General features: G+C 36.2%; 1 protein-coding gene across 1 annotated transcript; it reads right to left on the bottom strand.

The window, feature by feature from the left end:
• Positions 1–988: 988 nt before the first annotated feature.
• On the bottom strand, positions 989–4894 carry LOC140966716 (3-hydroxy-3-methylglutaryl coenzyme A reductase 1-like). Its single transcript, XM_073426969.1, has 4 exons — positions 3846–4894; positions 3089–3270; positions 2379–2725; positions 989–1671 (listed from the first exon to the last, which is right to left on the bottom strand). Exons 1-4 carry the CDS (start codon positions 4787–4789, stop codon positions 1429–1431), a joined length of 1716 nt encoding a protein of 571 aa, XP_073283070.1. The 5' UTR covers positions 4790–4894; the 3' UTR covers positions 989–1428.
• Between the last annotated feature and the right edge of the window lie 8923 nt (positions 4895–13817).

Genomic DNA, 13817 nt, shown 5'->3' with positions numbered 1-13817 from the left:
CGTGCAAAAAGAAAGTATTTTTAAGTTTTTGTGGTATGCTAAATGTCTTGTGACCAAATTTTGAACGGGTTTGGAAGCCGGAGAACGTGTCCGGGGACCTCTCCAATTATGAAATGGTTTTGAAATCGGTGAACGTGGCCGAGTACCTCTCCACCCCGCTAAACCCCGGTAAAACATGACCGGGTTTAGATCAGGATTAGAAAGCGGTAAAGCATGACCAGGGAACAATCCACCCGTTAAATTATGAACGGAAATCTCATGTATGTGACAGTGGATCTTCCATGTCAGCCCAGTACAGTGGTTTAATCTGATCGGGCAATTTTATGTATGGGTCACACGCATTGAAAAATGTCTCTACGCAAAATGATGTTATGTATGCTCAAGTATGTATGAAGCAAGCATGTTTACGAAAAATTTTATGTTGATGACACGTCTATGTATGTATGTACGTATGTTCAAGCTTATGTATGAGATGTTCAAATTTCATGTATGTACGCTCTATTTTAAAGATGCATGTGGTTTTATTACATATTACTCGCTTTCCAGTTTATACATGTTAAGTCTTTAGACTCACTAGACTTGATCGATGCAGGTGATGATGAGTTTGAGGAAGCGAGGGGTGGGGACCAATGAGCCGGCTTGGACTGCGCATGAGGCTAAACCCGAGGACCGCCCACGTTTTATTTTAAGATTTTAAGCATGACAAATTTTAATACTCTGATTTCAAGTTTGGTTCACGATATTCAAACAAATATTTTTCTTTAGGAAAACATTGATTGTGATCTTTATGTTGCAATTATTTTGGATGAATAGTTTAATGATTCTGCAAATTGAATGTTTGTTTCTTGTTTAAAGAAAATTTTTAGTTTTCCTCAAATTTCAAGTAGTTTAAAAGTACGGTACGTTACACTTTGCGTCTAGTTTCCCGACCAACAAAGAAATAGAAATATCAATTTATTAATTTCCAAGAATGATCAACAAAGGATAGTTTGTGCACCGTCGATGAATTCGAAGAAAACCAAATTTGATCAAAGTCACAACAAATGCATGGACGTGAAATTAGAAGAAAATATATATCCTTCCACGAAGACAACATCACTAGCTTCACACTTTCAAGTATCTCACGAGATAAATTAATCTGTACAAAACTAAAACCGGAAGACGTACAAAAAACAAGCCAACCCCGCTTCAAGAATCACTTACTAAGGAACACAAAACAACATATTTTGGATTCACTAAATGGGGAAAAAAAGAAATTTAACAGATTAGGGACAGCTCCGAACCTTTCAGACACGAGTCGCATTGCCCTTGGATTCACTAAATGGGGAAGCTACGTGCCTACAAAGTGTGCACGCATACTGGCTCTAATCCTTTTAAGAGCACAACTGGCCGCCTATACTTGAGTGAAAAGTCAGGAGTTCTACTCTCCTAGGAGCCGATTTTAGTGATATCCCTGCTAGATCGGTTGTATTTCATGTGGCTTTTGATAAGCTGTCCAGCTGCAATAGCTGACATTAAAGAGAGCTCTCCGGCCAAGACTGAACCGGCAACGATGGCGGCCAGGAGCTGGGAATTCGAGCCTGGTGACTCTTTGCTTGCGCCCTTTACGCCAAGAAGGTTGAGGCAAGCTGACTGTGATGCCAATTGTGTTCCACCACCTACGGTGCCAACCTGGAAGACATGATAATGGGGTTTATGAGATGATAAAGTTTACAGCTCGAAAAAAATTAAGGGAATTCAGTGGATGATCCCATATTCACAACCAACAGTAACTTTAGATATCAACTCTACTAATGGCAGGAGCAAATGGCAAGCTTATGTTGGGGTACAAAGTTTAGTTCCCAACATAATCAAGCCATTGCATTTAATGAAAAATCCATGTCGCTATCCAAATACAAGTACTTGGAACTTTAGTAACCATTTGATCTCAATGTATCAAGTATAAATATCAGCGGTATCTTAAACTAATTGTCATTGGTCTCCTGGATTTTATTGTTTAAATAACTATAATATCCTAATAAAAAGGTCATTTTTAAACAATTAAATCGTTTTACAATAATGTCTTTTTTTTAATGAAAAACAATTTCATAACTTCAGGAATGTCAATATCTGACATTAATTATTTGCACATCCTATTTAACCGTTTGGCTCGAGTTCTACAAAATATTTTAGTTATACGTCACTTTTATCCATCCCCATATCATATACATCATTAATTATTCCATCCCATGAAGTGCCAAACATTGCCTAACTATTATGATTATTTTAAAGCAATTTCAAGCATTCAAGCAGATCTCAAAAACATTCGTTTGAAATTTTACAGCACAAGTCTGAATACGTGTGCCTCATTAACTAGATATAAAACCAAAGCTCATTACCTCAATTGATGGCATGGTCACGGAAATATGGAGATCTTTCCCGTTGTTAACAGCCTCCATCATAGTAATACAGTGAGAACTTTCAATATTCTGTGCTGGATCCTGCCCAGTCGCTATAAAAATGGCCGAGACAATATTTGCAGCATGTGCATTGAAACCACCAAGAGCACCAGCAATAGCAGAGCCAGTGAGGTTCTTGAGCATGTTAAGTTCGACAAGGGCCGATACAGAAGTTTTCAATACCTTTGCAACCACACTTTCACTAATAATAGCCTCGCAAACTACTGACTTTCCACGTCCCTCGATCCAATTGACGGCAGCAGGTTTCTTGTCCGAGCAAAAATTCCCTGCATAGGTAATGACTAATTTTGTTAGGAAAAACATGAAAAGATTGAAAAAAATCTCCATAGTTGTGTTCTGAAGGAATGAGAACTTTTACATTTGGCATCAGAAGCTAATAAACATGGCATAGAGTAATCGAAATAAAGAAAATGAGGAGAAACACGACAATAAGAATGACACCATGAAAAGACATTATGGCGTCCATAGAAGGCCAAATATTCGACAAACCATGATAAGCACTAGCAACGGTTGAGCCAAGTAAATGGCTAATAAGCCAATACGAAAGGGACAGTTACTCAAGGATTCATGTCTGTATTTCGAGATAAATCGTACCAAAATCTTAAAAATAAGAGATAAATTGTACTCACCAGAAATGCCAATAACTTCCATATCAGGAAAATCATTAAAGAGGAAGTCTAAAACATTCTGAACACCTTTAGAAACCATGTTCATTCCCATGGCATCACCAGTGCTACAGCTAAATCTAATATATAGATTTTTCCCTGCAATTGCACATTGAATACCTTGGATTCTTGCAAATCTACTCGACCTGTTCCAGATAAAGCAGGAGAAAATTGATGAGTGCCTCAAAGTCTTATTTACGGCATTAAATCTATATTTAAAACATATAAATGGACATATGCTTATGTAGATCGTTGATTACAGTAATCAGCTAAATTAAAAAATTGGAAATAATCTTTTTCTATCAAAAAAAGTTATCTTTCAAAAATCCAATTTGATTTCAATTCATGGAGCATAGAACAGTATCATCAACAGAATTCTAGGGCTTAAAAAAAAAAAGGGAAATGGCACAAATGATCCGAGAAGGTGTCCTCTGATGACAAGTACTTCTATAACAAAAACTGAAAGGGATTTAATCACTATTTTCAATTAAAATATTAAGCCACATTCCCCTGCATAATATGCAAATCAAGACACCGATCAACATCAAGGATTCCTAAAAATCATAAAGCAAATGATAACAATCACAACTCGAGAGTATAATCCATTAAAATTTTTGGATAAAAAGCTACAAATATACATGCATGCAACTTTCAAGAAAAAAATCAATAAACTAATTTGGAAAAAACAAAAAAACAAACATGCAAGAACAGAAGTGCTTACTTATTGAAAACAACAGACAGCGTATCAAAATTGAGAGGATCCTCCAAGAAGAATTTCAACTCGGCCGCCCGCTTGGCGGAGGCAAACCTCACCACCGGAGCCCTGCTCATCCCATCTCGCAGAAGAACACACGTAGTACCCCCAGATGCGTATATTGCCTTGCACCCCCGGTTCGTGCTAGCAACCAAACACCCTTCTGTCGTTGCCATCGGCACCGTGTATTCGCACCCATTAAGCAACAGTGGCCCCGCGATCCCGACGGGGAGCTGCACATACCCCACTGGCATCTCGCAGCATTGCCCCAAAATCGAGTCATAATCAAATCCCTCCAGAGGTAATCCCTCAATAGATCTCCCAGTCAGCCGCTGGAGCGCCTCCCGACGAATCTTTGCAGCTCTAAAGCAATCCCCGAGCTTTGACTCCAACGAGTAAGACGGGACTTCTCCGGAAACAACACATTTAACGAGATCCTCGTCATCCTGCGGAAGTTCCATCGATTTCGGTATGGAAGGAACCGTCGGAGGCAAAGAGCAGTGAATGCTATCTTCCTGGATAATTTCACGAATGAACCGTTGCGGCTGATCTTCTCCTTCCGGTTTCGAAATGAACGACTGCACAAAGTCGATGCCGAAGAACCCCAGGAGGTATATGAAAGACGCGATGAGACAAGTAATTGCCGCAAGCTCGGAGAGGGAAAGGACGTGAAGAGGAACGGAGTTACGGATCTTGTCACGCCAGCGGTGTAGAAGGAAGTAGGAAACGGAGAAAAACAACGTGAAGAAAATGCCGTTGGTCAGGTAAAGTGGGAGAGGGAGCGCGTCCGACGCTTTAGGGGAGGAACGGTGATCGGCGGTGTCGCCGGAGGCCAATGAATGAGGGGGTGGAGGAGTAGAAAGAAGTGGCTTATTGTTTGAGTATCTGGGTGGCCTGCGGCTGATGTCCATAGATTCGGTGGTGCAGAGTGAAATCGGGGGCGGCGGGCGGCGGAGAGGTGGTTTCGGGAGGAAGGCTTTGTTTGTTTGCTGAGTGCGAGATGGGTAAGTGGGGCAGTAGTCTACACAGCCAGGCGACAAACGTGCTCTCTTCAAAACCAAAAACAAATAAAAATCATAAATTTTAATTGGTCTTTTGTGACAACGAAGCATTTGGTGTTCATCAGAAAAATAAAATAATGTATGTTCAAAAAAATAATAAAAATAAATAAAAAATGTTATAAAAAAGTAAAAATTTATGATAAAAAATAAAAAATATCAAACTCTCAAAGTTATCAAACTACATATTTTATAATATTTTTCTCTCAACTCAATTGTGTATTTTTTCACAAATGGTGTGGTAATAATCCAAAAAATAAATTACATGATTACCTTCATCATCACACACAAATTTCTAATTTTTACAAATTTTTTTTTCAATATTCAAATATTCAATACACCTATTTTGAATATTAATTTTCAACACTCTCCCTTGTGATGATTAACATAATGATTGTCTTCATTATGTGTTTTTATATTATCTCGTTAAAAACCTTAATAGAAAAAAACTCATTGGGATAAAAACCAAAGTAAGAGAAAAAGAGTGTACTCACGTAAACTCTCCCTCATGTTGACACGAACAATTCTTCACAAATTTCGTAGATTGCGCATCCCAATATTATATAAGTGCTTTCTGAATATTGTCGTAGGAAGTGCCTTTGTGAAGAGATCTGAAGAGTTTTCACTTGATTGAATGTCACGAACATCAATATATTTATTTTTTTCAAGCTCCTTGGTGAATGCGAAGAACTTAGGAGGAATATGTTTAGTTCTGTCGCTTTTTATGTATCCTTCTTTCATTTGAGCAACACATGCAGCATTATCTTCATATAGTATCACAGGCTTCTCGTCAAATGAGAATCCGCATGAGATTTGGATATGTTGGCTCATTGATTTTAACCACACACATTCACGGCTTGCTTCATGTAGTGCAATAATATCGGCATGATTTGATGAAGTTGTTACGAGTGTTTGTTTCTGTGAACGCCAAGAAATTGCAGTGCCTCCACGAGCAAATATATATCCAGTTTGGGAACGTGCCTTGTGTGGATCAGATAAGTATCCAGCATCGGCATAATCAATTATACTTGGATTAGTATCTTTTGAATACAAAAGTCCTAAGTCTGTCGTTCCTCGTAGATAACAGAATATATGTTTAATTCTGTTCCAGTGTCTCTTTGTTGGATATGTGATAAATCTTGCCAATAAATTTACGACAAAAGATATATCAGGCCTTGTACAATTTGTAAGATACATAAGAGCACCGATAGCACTAAGATATGGTACTTTTGGACCAAGAATATCTTCATCATCTTCATATGAATGGAATGGATCCTTTTCTATGTTTAATAATCTAACAACCATTGGAGTACTTAAAGGATTTGATTTATCCATATTAAAATGTTTAATGATCTTTTCTGTATAATTTGTCTGGTGGACAAATATTCCCCATTCTTTTTGTTTAATTTGTAAACCCAGAAAATACTTGAATTTTCCAAGATCTTTCATTTCAAATTCTTCCTTCAAGTATGACACAACTTCTTGAATTTTCTTATTCGTTCCAATGATGTTTAAATCATCAACATATCCGGATGTTTTTTTCTTTAGGAAAACACAAAGACATATTGAATTATTTACATATCCATTTTTCATCAAGTGATCACTTAGCCGATTATACCAAATTCGGCCGGATTGCTTTAACCCATATAATGATCTTTGTAATTTCACAGAATAACATTCTCTGGGTTTTGAACTTTGTGCTTCAGGCATCTTAAATCTTTCAGAGATTTTCATATATATATATATATCACTATCCAGTGATCCAAATAAGTAAGCTGTAACAACATCCATAAGACGCATTTCTAAATTTTCAGATACCGTCATGCTAATCAAATACTGAAACGTAATTGCATTCATCCCGGGAGAATACGTTTCTTTATAATCAATTCCAGGCCTTTGAGAAAAATCTTGTGCAACAAGTCGAGCTTTATATCTTAATAATTCATTTTTCTCATTTCGCTTTCGAATAAAAATCCATTTGTATCCAACAGGTTTTACACCTTCAGGAGTAAGGATTATAGGTATAAAAACATTACGTTTATTTAGCGAATCCAATTCAACCTGGATGTCATATTTTCATTTTATCCAATCCTGTCGATTTTTACATTCACCAAAAGATTTTGGTTCATGATCTTCATTATCATTTATGATGTCGATTGCCACATTATAAGAAAATATATGATCAATTTCTTCTATATCTTTTCGGTTCCATATTTTTCTGTATTAATATAATTGATAGAGATTTCACGATTCTCGTCAGTTTGTGGTTCTGACAGAACATTTTCATCATCATATGTTTCTTCAGGAACATCATTCTCTATTTTGTGATCATCATGTGTTTCTTCAGGAACATCATTCTCTATTTTGTGATCATCGTGTTTCTCTATGAATTTTCTTTTTCGAGGATTTTTATCCTTAGAACCGACTGACCTTCCACGCTTCAGGCGTTTTACGACATCATGAGTTTTTTCAATTTGTTTCTTTGGAATTTCAATTCGAGCAGGAGCATTTACAGGATGTATATATGATTTAGTTACCCCTTTTGCATCTGTAAATGCATCTGGTACTTGATTTGCTATTCTTTGCAAGAGCACAATTTGCTGTACATCTTTTTCACATTGTTTTGTTCTTGGATCCAGATGTAACAATGATGATACATACCATGTACTTTCATTTTCGGTATGTTTCTTTTCTCTCCATAACATTGGGAAGATTTCCTCATTAAAATGACAATCAGCAAAACGTTCTGTGAACACGTCGCCTGTCTGAGGTTCAAGATATCGAATGATTAATGGACTATCATAACCGATATAAATTCAAATCTTTCTTTGATGTTCCATTTTCTTTCGTTGAGGTGGTGCAATAGGCACATACACCATACATCCAAAAATTCTTAGATGAGAAATGTCTGGTTATTTACCAAATGCAAGCAGCAATAGAGAGTATTTATGATATGCACTTGGTCTTATGCGAATTAATGCAGCGACATGTAAAATTTCATGTCCCCATATAGAAATAGGTAGCTTTGTTTTCATAATCATTGGTCTAGCAATCAGTTGCAGACGTTTAATCAATGATTCAGTCAATCCATTCTGTGTATGCACATGAGCAACATGATGCTCAACAGTGATTTTCATAGATATACAATAATCATTGAAAGTCTGGGAAGTGGATTCACCAGCATTATCAAGTCTAATTTTTTGATTGTATAATCGAGAAATTGATTCATCAATTTTATTATTTGAGCAAGTAATCTTGCAAATGCAACATTTCGAGTTGACAATAAACATACATGTGACCATCTGTTGAAGACATCAATCAATACCATAAAGTATTTAAATGGTCCACATGCACTACTACAAAAACGGCAAACGACAACGGATAAAATCCGTTGTCGTAGCCATTTAAAAACTGTTGTAACTGAGGGTGTTGTTGAAAGTCCGTTCAACGACAATGGGTTTTATCTGTTGTGGTAGATCAAAAACCGTCGTAAATAAAAATAGCGACGGTCGTTATTTCTACCCGTCGCAAATTTTAAATGAGCGACGGTTATATAAACCGTCGCTAGTTAAATCAGCGATGGTTATATAAACCGTCGCTAATTTAAAATTAGCGACGGTAGCAATCACGGCCGTCGCTAATTTTAGCGACGGTCATCTTTCAAGAGTTCCGTCGCTAATTTGTTTCGAAAAATTAAAAAAAATACTTTTAATAATTTAATAAATCTAAAATAAACTAATAATCTAAACTAAAATCGTGTAAAAGAAAAAAATTTTAAGTGTTGTGAAGTAGTAAAATCGTGTAAAAGAGAAAAATTTTAAGTGTTATAAAGTGGTTAGAAAAATTTTACGTGTTGTGTGAAAGTGATAAAATTGTGTAAGATAGAAAAATTTCAAGTGTTGTGTGAAGTGATGAAATGGTGTAAGAGAGAAAAATTTTAAGTGTTATGAAGTGGTGAAAAAAATTTTAAGTGTTGTGTGAAGTGATAAAATGCTGTAAAAGAGAAAAATTTTAAGTGTTGTGAAGTATTGTGGAGGAAAATGGAACGAAAATGGAGATCTTTATAGACAGTTTGCGACGGGTTTTAGTTAAACCGTCGCTATTAGCGACAGTAAATGATAAACCGTCGCATATTTTTATTTGGCAACGGTTTGGATTTAAACCGTCACTAAAATTAACGACGGTTTCGAAACAATGTCGTTAAAATTAGCGACGATTAATTCAAAACTGTCGCTAATTTAAACGTAGCGACGGTTTTGACAAACCTGTCGCTAAATTAGCGACGGTTTTTGAATTAACCGTCACTAAATATTGCAACGTTTTCCAAAACCATTGTTGTTTGTCAAAAAAACCACGCTAAAATTAGCAACGGTTATTTTAAAACCGTCGCGAATTTAAACGTAGCGACGATTTTAACAAACCGTCGCTAAAATTCGCGACAGTTTTTTAAATAACCGTCGCTAAATATTGCAACGTTTTCCAAAACCGTTGTTGTTTGTCAAAAAAACCACGCTAAAATTAGCGACAGTTATTTTAAAACCTTCGCGACTTTAAACGTAGCGACAGTTTTTGAATTAACCGTCGCTAAATATTGCAAAGTTTTCCAAAACCGTTGTTGTTTATCCAAAAAAACACGCTAATCGACAACAGTTCATAGAACCGTTGTCGTTGACCCAAAAAAAACGCTCAAAGAAAACGGTTCTATAGAACCGTTGTCTTTGATCCCAAAAAGCGTTGTATTTGACCTCAAAAAGACAACGGTTTTTAAAAACCGTTGTCTTTGCCCCCCAAAAGACAACGGTTTTAGATAAAACCGTTGTTAAAAAACATACGACAACGGTTTTTCACAAAAACCGTTGTCGTATGTGCGTTGTTGTATGCAGAATTTCTTGTAGTGATGGTAGATGAATTGGTCCACAAATATCACCCTGAATACGTTCAAAAAACATTGGTGATTCAGTTTGGATTTTGGCTGTTGTTTGTCTTATAATAAGTTTTCCAAGAGAACATGCTTTACATTAAAACTTATTATTCTGAAAGAACTTCTTGTCTTTCAGCGGATGACCATGTGTATTTTCTATAATTTTTCGCATCATTGTTGAACCAAGATGTCCTAATCAATCATTACAATTGGTTAATATTGAAGAATTATCAACTATCATGTTTGATTCAATGGGGCTTATATGTGTATAATGCAATACAGTAGGGAGCATTGGTAGTTTTTCAATCACATATTTCTTTCCTGATTTATATGTGGTAAGACACATATTTCTCATCCCCTTCATTCATTGTTTGAGTATCATACTCATGAGAATATATATCATTAAAACTCAACAAATTTCTTTTCGATTGTGGTGAACACAAAGCATTATTGATCAAAAAATTTGTACCATTAGGTAACAAAAATTGTGCTTTACCACAACCTTTAATCAAGTCTACAAGACCTGATATTGTATTCACCATTGTTTTTGTTGGTTTTAGTTCTAAGAAATATCTTTTATCTCGGAGGATAGTGTGTGTTGTACCACTATCAGGTATGCAAACTTCAGCTTTATTATTAGCATTTTTCATATTTGAACTTGAAAAAAAATATGCAATGAAATAAAATTGCCGACAATACATTTATAAAAATAAAATACCATACAATACACACGACAAAACATTATCATACAAGTACATAGAAAAATAAAATATTTTACATATCTATTCTACCAGGAAATTGATCATTGTCCGAGAAATCAATCAGAAAATCTCCAGCATCAAAATGAGTTGAATCACTCAAAGGTTCACTGTGTTCAGTGAAGTTGGTCTCCTTTTCTTTCTCCTTTATTAATTCTTTATAAAGTTTACAAAAGTGCTCAGAGGCTCGACAAATACGGTACCAATGTCCTGGAGTACCACATCTAAAACAAGAACTTTCAAATCTTTTTGAGTGATTCTCATTAACACTCATATTCTCATTAAGTCTTTTCAGTGGATGGTTTGGGACGCTCTTTTGAGATGAGTTATAGAAGTTACTATCTCAATTATTTTCAAAACCATGGCCGCGTCCACGACCACTGTAATGCCCGAATTTTGAAAAAAATAAAATTGTGGCAGTAGTTGTGATGGTTTATGGCTTTACGTTATGGTATGAATGGTAATGAATGTTATAGAATGGAATAGATAATGGAGGGGTAGAATCAAAGGTGGAATTTGAGCTAAATAGGTAATGGAAGTGCAGAAACGGTATGAAAAATGTGGCAGTAGTTGTGGTTTTTAGCATAATGTTTTGTATATTGATCCATTTGATGTGAGGCCATTTCATTAGAAAGATAAGACATAAGGCTATAACTTTCATGTTTTGAGTTTTGTTCAAATCATTAGGGAAGACGAGCCAAAAGCGCCCCGAAGTGTGTCGTGCGTATCGTCGTTCCTACAATGACACATGTTGGGAGATTGAGTATAACTTTTTACTCAGACCTTTAAATGACATGAGGCCAATCGGAGATGCAAGCCAAGACATAGGGCTACAACTTTGTAGTTTACCACTTTCGCAAATTCTGAAGTTAAAAATGCGTTCTTGGCAGAATACTCTGCACAGGATCCGACGCGATGGCGCGCCCAGTGCTGAAATTTCTGGTGTTGGGCAGTATGGTGCGTGCCCCTGCGCCAAAACACGCGCCATGGCGCCCATCACTTGTACAAAAAACCTGTTTTGGTGTTGCAAAGTAATAAAAATCGAATGGTATCATAATTTTCCTCATTTTTCTTCTTTATCTTCCAACGAAACCCTCCTTCCTCCCATTTTCTACATTTCTTCTTCAATATATAGGAGAATTGTTCAAGGAAATTATGAAATGAAGTTAGATTTGTGATCATCTCTTCAATATCTTCAAGATGGTGTAAGTATGTTATATTTTATTCAAGTTTGGAAATGGGTTGAAGTTTAGAGTTGATATGTGAGTTGATATTTGAGATATTGAGATGTTGGAGATGTTGAAATTGTGTTGGTTTGAATTTTAAAATGGAATTGAAGCCAATGACAAAGTAAAGGAGTTAATTCTTTAGCACGCATGGCATGTGTTTGATAAAATGATTCAATAAATGTTTTTATGGCATATTACGGTTAAGAAATTTACGGATCTTGATTTGAAGCAGTATTGGATTAATTATAAATTTTGAACAGAAACTACTCTGTTTTGATAGATGATCAAAGTTCTTGAGTTATAGTAGAATTCAGAGGTTCAAGACTTCTCACCTACACATTTCAATCTTCTTTTGGTAATATTTGAAAGGTATGTTACGGTCGGTAACATATGAGGTAAAAGTATCATTTTTATTTTAAATTGAAAATTCTATGGCTCGATGAATTACTTGTGATTTGATGATGATTCTAGCCTTGAGATGAGTTTATTATAATATCGAAATGATGATATTGATTTGCATCATTACATTGCATATTGAGCCACTTGTTGATTCAGATTTGATATGGCGGAGGTCGCCTTGATTTATTGATTTGTTGGACGTATGGGGCTATAGTTGAGTTGGCATAGTGTATGCGGAGGTCGCTGCTATGGCCTGAACACTCTCTATATGCGCACCATAGTCCTGGGATTGTAGAACACAGCACCCCACCTCGAGCGGATGAGTCGGTGGATGTTGCTGGGGGATTCTCTTTCCTTGGGTACCCTATGACCAGATGATTCACTTGATCTTGAGATTTATTGATAGCCCACAGCTTCTGATCATGCATTGCATTATATTGCATCTTTATGAATTTAATATGAAATATTTGTCACTTTAATTCTCATATGTTATTGATTGTATCATACTGGGTTTATACTCACCGGCATGTCCGGTACCTCTTGTTTTCATGTGCTTGACGGTAGGTGAGGCGAGGCTTGGGATGCCAGAGTCCAGCTCAAGGCGAGGAGATACGAGTTAGAGTGGGATTCTCGGGTCTTAGGAGCTATTTTATGATGTTGGGATTTCTTTATTTTGGCATGTTGAAAATTATATTTCAAACATTTGAGACAATTAAATTATTTTGACGATGTTTATGTGGATTTGTGAACCACAAATTATGTATTTTACTCGATCATTTGGTTTGTTACAATTATAATTATTAGTATTAGATATCGGACCCGGGGCCCCACATTAGGTGGTATCAGAGCGTAAGATATTTGGGAACAGGGTAGATCGAGTCAGTTAGAATTGATTGATCATGTGATATATTTGTTAGCATTTTCATTGTGCTATGATGTGAAATACATGATTTAAATTGAGATATTATATTGTTGAGTTTTATTCGAGATTTTTGAGATTGTTGAGTCTCGAGAGCCAGAGATGATTGATACAAGATTGAGATGATTGTGATTTTGTGATTTTATATGTGTTTGATCTATTGTATATCAGACATGGCTACTCGAGGTAGAGGTCGTGGTAGACATAGACAGAACGTACCAGTGGCACAAGATCAGGGCAGTGCTACTCATACTCAGATGGATATAACTCCGACTCCGATGGAGATACTGTTAGCCAGATTTCAGTCTTTGCACCCACCGATGTTGAAGGGTACCGAGAATGCATTAGAGTGTGAGAACTGGTTGGAGAATATGGATCAATTATTTGAATCTCTTGAGTATCCAGATGATCGTAGAATCAAGTTAGTTGTTCATCAGTTATTGGATGTTGCTAAGAGTTGGTGGATCATGACCAAGAAAGCTTTAGAGGGTCGAGATACGATTGTTACCTGGGATATTTTTAAATCTGAATTTTATCAGCGTTTCTTTCCTACCTCTTACAGGAAAGATAGGGGAGCCGAGTTTGCAAATTTAAAGCAGGGAAATTTGAATATTGAGGACTATGTTGCTAAGTTCTCGAATTTACTGAGATTTGC

This window comes from Primulina huaijiensis, chromosome 2 (genome assembly GCF_012295235.1).
Source record: "Primulina huaijiensis isolate GDHJ02 chromosome 2, ASM1229523v2, whole genome shotgun sequence".
Lineage (NCBI taxonomy): Eukaryota > Viridiplantae > Streptophyta > Magnoliopsida > Lamiales > Gesneriaceae > Primulina > Primulina huaijiensis.
Note: the sequence above shows the minus strand (reverse complement) of the source record. Positions and strands in the feature narration are given on the sequence as shown.